This window comes from Carex rostrata, chromosome 17, assembly GCF_964058835.1.
Source record: "Carex rostrata chromosome 17, lpCarRost1.2, whole genome shotgun sequence".
Lineage (NCBI taxonomy): Eukaryota > Viridiplantae > Streptophyta > Magnoliopsida > Poales > Cyperaceae > Carex > Carex rostrata.
In genome coordinates this window covers 3,620,891-3,627,696 of record NC_135934.1, presented here as the reverse complement: position 1 = coordinate 3,627,696, position 6,806 = coordinate 3,620,891, and the positions used below count along the sequence as shown (strand labels likewise).

The 6,806-nt window shown below is 32.2% G+C and overlaps 1 protein-coding gene across 1 annotated transcript; it reads right to left on the bottom strand.

Moving 5' to 3' along the window:
• Positions 1 to 218: 218 nt before the first annotated feature.
• Positions 219 to 1,349, bottom strand: LOC144568683 (F-box/kelch-repeat protein At1g57790-like). Its single transcript, XM_078319054.1, has one exon. It carries the CDS (start codon positions 1,347 to 1,349, stop codon positions 219 to 221), a length of 1,131 nt encoding a protein of 376 aa, XP_078175180.1.
• Between the last annotated feature and the right edge of the window lie 5,457 nt (positions 1,350 to 6,806).

Genomic DNA, 6,806 nt, shown 5'->3' with positions numbered 1-6,806 from the left:
AAACGTCATCACATGAAATGGGAGAAGAGAAAATGAAAGCATGACCCTCTGTTGAGCACCTGTTGAGTAAGTATTTTGTCCTGGAGTACTAGCCAAATTTAATAAAATCTCATAGCACTTAAATACCTAGCTAGCTTTTGATTCTAACAGTATTCTTACTTCTTGGGTTCACATCACATTTTCTACTTAAAGCTTAGGAAATTGCTTTGCATTCCTTCTCACCGAAGGTTAGGAATAAACCAAATTGGAGAAGCTACAAAGGGGATGTATGGTTCGAAGCTATAGTATCTAGAAAAGGAATGTTGATCCATGTTATAGATCTGGAGATCTTTACACCCAAACTCATCATTATAATATAGAGGCGTATCAGTTAGGTAGAGAGCGTTCTTTATGCACCTAGGATATTTGCTAGCATCAACAGTCACACATGAGTTTGCACCCATAAACACTGCATGCCCATCCATCGGCTTGTACTCGTGGTAATTTTCCTCCTCTAAATCAATAGTTTTGACAATAACTTTTTTTGTCATGATAAGCCCCCCCCCCTTTAATTCCTTTCGCCACCTTTGCACCACCAATAGCTGTCCCATGTAATCCACTAGGTATGAAAATGAATCATGCTCTGGAACCTTGGGCCCAACTCGCTTAATTTTTGGATCCGGCCAGACATTAACAACATATATATAATTGTGCCTGCACAAATTTCCAATCGCATAGAAGTTCTCTTTGAAGAATATAATGTCATCAATTTCGGCGTAAACGCCTTGTATCAGTGTCCAGGCTGAATCACCAAAGCACCAATATGCTAGTTCCCTATTACTGCCATAAGTTATTAACACCTTAAAATCCGAGCATTTACTAGGATCACAATCCAAGATGGCCTTGGACACCAAAAAGAGCTGCATATCAGCAAATGTATAATCTTCATCGGATGGGCTCACCTTTACATAAGGTGTGTTCATATATTTATCATAGCGAGGAAGAGGGGGCAAGTCGTAGCATTTTTTGGTAAAAGGATTGAGCAAACGGAAATTTAATTCGATGTCCATGGTGAAGAGCCATCCATAGGATGAACCACACAACCGCTGCCCACGCAGCTCGGGAATGTCAATCAAGTAATGTTTCTTCTCATCGATGCTATAGAACTTGCGTTTGTGGGTGGTATCATCCTCACCCATTACCAACCATGGTAATTGTCGAGGTGGATGACGCTTTTGTTTTGCCACTGAGAACCAATTTTGACAGACAGCACCGAATCGACTATAATCGCTCAGGGAGAGGAAGCTGGTCAGGTACTCAAGTATGTCACTATGGAGCTCCGACCAGTCTGGAATCAATGTAGATTCCATATTGATTTTGCCTGAAATATATATACAAGTGTTTGAGAATTCTTCAAGGATCAAATATGTTAATGTATGTTATGAGGATTTCTTTAAATTTCCTTGAATTTAGGTGCTCCATTTTCCGAACAAGGAGAAAACCTGAATGCATTCTTTCCCCCTTTTTTTTTAAAAAAAAAAACAAAGAAAAAAAAAAGGCTAATAACTGGCGTATAACCAAACACCAACTCTGCGGTTAATAATGACATGAAACATGGCTTGTAAGTAATGGCAAAATACGAAAAGTATGTCTCGCCTCTTCATGAAGAGATGCGTGTTCAATTATCACAAGAGGCATCTAAAAATAATTTAATGCCGAGACAGGCTTAAAGGTGCCTTAATTTTAGATAAAAAATAAAATAAAATAAATAACAGCATTATATGATACGATTCTGGCAGCTGTTAACAAGTGCCGGTTTTCTGGAATTAAAACTTTGCAACCAACAGTGGTTGATGTAATGTGATATCCTAAAAAGAAAGGTATCATTCTCAAAACCTGGAAATGACAACATAACCAGATCGAGTCCAGAGAGATTCTACTAAAATTACAATGATCGACATCTCAAGTATTTTTTTATTTTTATTTTTTGACTAAAAACCCCTTAGGCAACTATTTAGAACTGCAAATGCAAAGAGTTGCAGTGCTGTACGGTACCACTACAAGATCTAAATGAACTGACTGACTGTATTAAGAGGAAATAAAATAAAATAAAACCCTGTTAAACTCTTAATCTATCATCTTGAGAGCTTACAAATTTGGGTAATCCCTAATGTTGGTTATTTGTCAGCGTTTTGAAGATAGAGCAAGTAACAGGAGAGAGAAAGGTAAAAACTGAACCTAGAAGAAGAGGAAGAGGGCGAGAGAGAGAGAGAGAGACCTCTAATCCGCTGGAAGCAAGGAAGCAAGGAAGAAAATTGATGCCGATGTTGGAGAATTATCACGGAATTGAAACAGATCTAAGACAATTCTCTTGCCAGACTTCTCTTTTCCCAAATCTATCTCCGCTTTTGTCTTCTAGTTTTTTCTGACAATTTATACTTTTAAACATGCCCCTCCAACTTTAGAAATACTAAAACATGCCCCTCCAACTTTAGAAATACTAAAACATGCTCCTCCAACTTTAGAAATACTAAAACATGCTTCAAATAGAAAAGTTTCTTCTATTTCCAAAATATGAAAACTGTAATGCAAGAAAAGAAAAATATAATTATAGTTTTGAGAAAAACTCTTATCGTTCCGCGAAACTCACACCTGTCAGCCACCTCCAGTATGGTGTTTGACTGGCGCAATACCAAAATATATCATGCCAGTTTATAACTCTGAATGGGATATTGTTAGTGGGGTTAATGCGTCAGACGTACAAAGCATATGGTACAAGAAGTAGAGATAGAAGGGCGTACGTCAAGTAGGACAGATTTCTGATGATATATGTTTTCTCTTTTAAGACAATTTGATTCAATATTGACGATTGACGAAGGTGCTTTTTATTGATTCTCAGAAAATAATTCCTCAATCCTGAACATAGGTCTACAGTGGTGAATTCACAGTGTTTTCAGTTGCCCCTCAGCTGTCGGATGCAGATGGAATGGCTGTGATATTTTATGGTGATTTTTACCAGTACATAATGCAAGGATTCATTCAACTTTTCCCTGGCTGCTCCTTGTGCATGATTAATTTGTCTGTTGTCTTCTTTTCGGGCCTATATTGTGAGCCTGTTTTTGATGATATTTGTGTGATTCGTTCTCTGCCACTGCAAGGGCTGTATTCCTTTGACAGAGTATATTGCAGTGTTTCGGCACGGTTCCCATTATATCATGTGTTTTTTCTCATTGCAACTGGGCCACTTCTGTCAGGTTTAAATATATGTTGGTTTGGTGTATTCTGATAGACTATGCAGTTGCTTGGTATATTCCATACAATGCAGTTGCTGTTATTGTTCATTCTCTTGTTTCTTTTAAATAGACTACTAGTTTATACTCTTGCAAAATCTCAGGTTATAATTGTATCAGATTTTGGAAAGTCACAAGTTTTAGAATTTTTTTTATTTTTTGGCGGAATTTCATTGAATTTTGCAAATTCGTTATGAAATGCCATTCAACTGAGATTTTGATGTTATAGTTTAGTTTATTTAGTTAAATTAAATTGGCATTTTGTGTGATTTTGAAAACTTTCAAATTTTGTGTAATTTTCACAATTAGGGTAAAATGTAGGGAAAAAGTGTTCGTCCTTTAATGTTATTCCAGCTTGCATTTTAGAACTTTTAAGCATCATGAAGCATATGTAGTGAAAATGTTCCTTTTCTACAATAATATGCTTCAATGCTCATGTGAATCATATCCATGTTATATTTTTTTGTTCAAAATGAAACCAATTCTAAACGGGTCTTATAATGCATATGAATTGTGCGAACGACTTGCACTTAAATAATTTAATTTCAGGAGAAAACATGGCCCAGTATCAGAGAAAATGGAAAACTTAGATAAATATTACAGGACCCAATAGCCCATTCTTTTGGAATTTCTCATGTTTAAAGAAAAATATACGATTTTGTTTGTTCTTAGATTTATTATGCCACGGAGTTCTCTGGATTCATGTTCAATAATTTTTGTCAATCAAAATTTGTTTTCTCTTTTTCTATATGCGCATGTAAAGATTCTGATATTTTGTCTTTATTTTAATTAGTATCAACTATCAAGAGCTTACAAAAATATACCGATATGATAGATTTTGTATGTTGATTTTTTAACTTATTGATTCACATAAAACAAAATAAAAAAATTGATAATTTTTTATGTCCATGTATAGAAAATAGTACATATTACATATAATGGTTATATTTTGACATATAAATTTTAGAATTTTTGTTATTAGAAAATTAAAGAGTGAAAGCATGATAGGAAAAACAAAAAAGTTACGTTGCAGTTGTTCCCCCAAAGGTTGTTTGAATGTAGAATAAAGTAGATCAGATGATCAGCAAGCAAATGGCGTCATGTGATATGATTAAGCTTTAAAATATAACCACTTTTATGAAATATGAATTTCGTTATTTTTTTCCTTGTTTTTTTAGTAATGGAAATAATAACGAGGCCTATATACATGGTCTTTTACCTTCGAACAGTTTGGGCCCCCAATATTCCTTTCCAGGGAGATTTTGTGTGTGTGTGTGTGTCCAATCATAATTTTAGTATGACTAAATAAATACATTTAGAATGATATGGACATACTTTTACTATTTCATATCTAATTCAATAACTACAAAAGTCATTCCATTATCTCCTTCTAAAAAAAAGAACAAGCAAAAAAAAATTAATTCAAATAATAATGATTTGTGTATATTTATGAAAATTAGATTAGAAAATATAAAACCACTCAATAAGATAATGGAGGAAATTAATAAAGAAAAGCAAGTGAATATATTGCAGTGTTGTCTAATCATAATCATAATATCACTAAATAAACACATTTAGAATGACATGGAAAAAACACCTATGTTGCACACACATGAGTTAGTTAAAAAAAGTTTATATTTATTTTGTTTGTTTTCTTTAAATATTTCTTATTTCTGATATATAAATAAAATTGATTGGTTTTAACTTTTGTACTCTTTTTGGTTGGAAAATCAGTGAAGTTTATTATATATATTAAATTTTTAAATAATTTAGCCAATGTTTACCAGTATAGGTACTAGTGGTACCACCTTACCTTCACAAATAGATTTTTATTATAAATTTTAGAAATATATACACAAACAATTGTATTTAATAATTACAGTAAATAATAAAAAAGAAAATTATTCTACTTAATAATTACTATAAATGGAGAAATAGTTATTAACTTGGAAATAGAGAGGGAGGGGGAGGGAAAGAGTGTAGTTTATCATTTATCAAAAAAAATTAAATAGAAGATATTTTGATTAACTTTTTTTTTTAGAGGGAAATAAAGAACAAGTTGGATAGGTAGGCCGAGTGATTCCAATGAATTACGGGGATATATAATTTCGAATCCATCCATTCATTTGTTGAAAGATTTGTGCATACAAACAATCTGTTTTTTATATTCGTACATGAAGAAAAATCCAAATCATCTGCTTCGATCATTTTTTTCCTTACAATATTTCAATATTAAAATTTCGTTAAAGAATATTAAAAGTAAATGGAGGCAGATTAATAAACTATGCATCACTCTTCACCGTAATATTATGGTTATATGCTTCAATTTAATATCAAGTCAAATAAATGAAGAAATAATTATATGAATAACCATTTTTTGCATCATAAATAGTCACTCCGTTAAATATTATATATATATGTTTCACGTATAATACAGATACTTTAGTTTCGTTAAAACAAATCGTTTCAATAAAAATTGACGTGACGAATAAATGAACTCATTTTTTTTTGCGCATTAAGGAGACTCGTTGAATATTGGATAGTTTGTCGGGGTATTTTCGATATCGTTTTTCATATCTTACTTTTCTTTTTCACTATTTTAGCTGCGTGAAATATACCTACCGTGAGACAACGATTATTAGAATGAATATTTTAAGATTAGGAATTACGTTTGGGAGAAAAAAAAAATTAAAAAAAATGAAATAAGTACAAAAAAAGGGAAATAAAAACATATTTTATTATAATTTTAAGATTTCAAATTAAATGTTCCTAGTTTGGTGTGTCATGACTCATTATTATTGTTGATCCATAACCAAAAAGCACAAATTTAACAATCAAAGTCGTGATTAGTACTTTTCATTCATTTATTTTATAACAAAATCTCTCTTCACATTTTAGAATCGTACGGCGATAAAATTATAGCATTTTTTTGTTAGTAGTAAAAGTATTGGGTCTAATTATTTATTATTTGCTTGTGAGAGTTCAGATCATCATCGTCTATGAAAACTAGTAAAATTATCTGCATTGTGCAACTTAATATGGAACCCCTCTTACATCTAAAAGATTAAAGTGGTATGATTTAATGATCTTCAAGCTCTCTCATGAAACATGAGATTCTTCTATGCTAATATTTTCTTTTATTATTATTACTACTACTATTTTTATTATTCTATTTATTTATATTTAAAAAAATTCCAACAAATTTTTAACAAGATTTCAAATTTTATATTGATTTAATCTTTGTGATTTATCATGTCCTCAAGTTAAAGATCATTTCTTAGGCTGAGTCTAGCTTTTATCTAGAACTAGAATTGACTTGAGCGAACCATAATTAATGCATGCGACCTGAATCAGGGAGAACAATCCAAAGAAATAGTATTTTAATATATTCAATGAATTTCGTTCTATCAAGGAGGGTTGGGGGATGCGCCACCCCAGTCCGCGCACCAGTCTAATTTGAGGCGCAAACTAAGGACGCGTAGATGGTAAAAATGGAAAGAAAAAAAAAATAGAGTTCGATGGTATTGATTTAATTTA

Bases quoted from the DNA above. Each gene is read 5' to 3' on its own strand.
- LOC144568683 (XM_078319054.1), bottom strand. From the start codon at position 1,349: ATGGAATCTACATTGATTCCAGACTGGTCGGAGCTCCATAGTGACATA.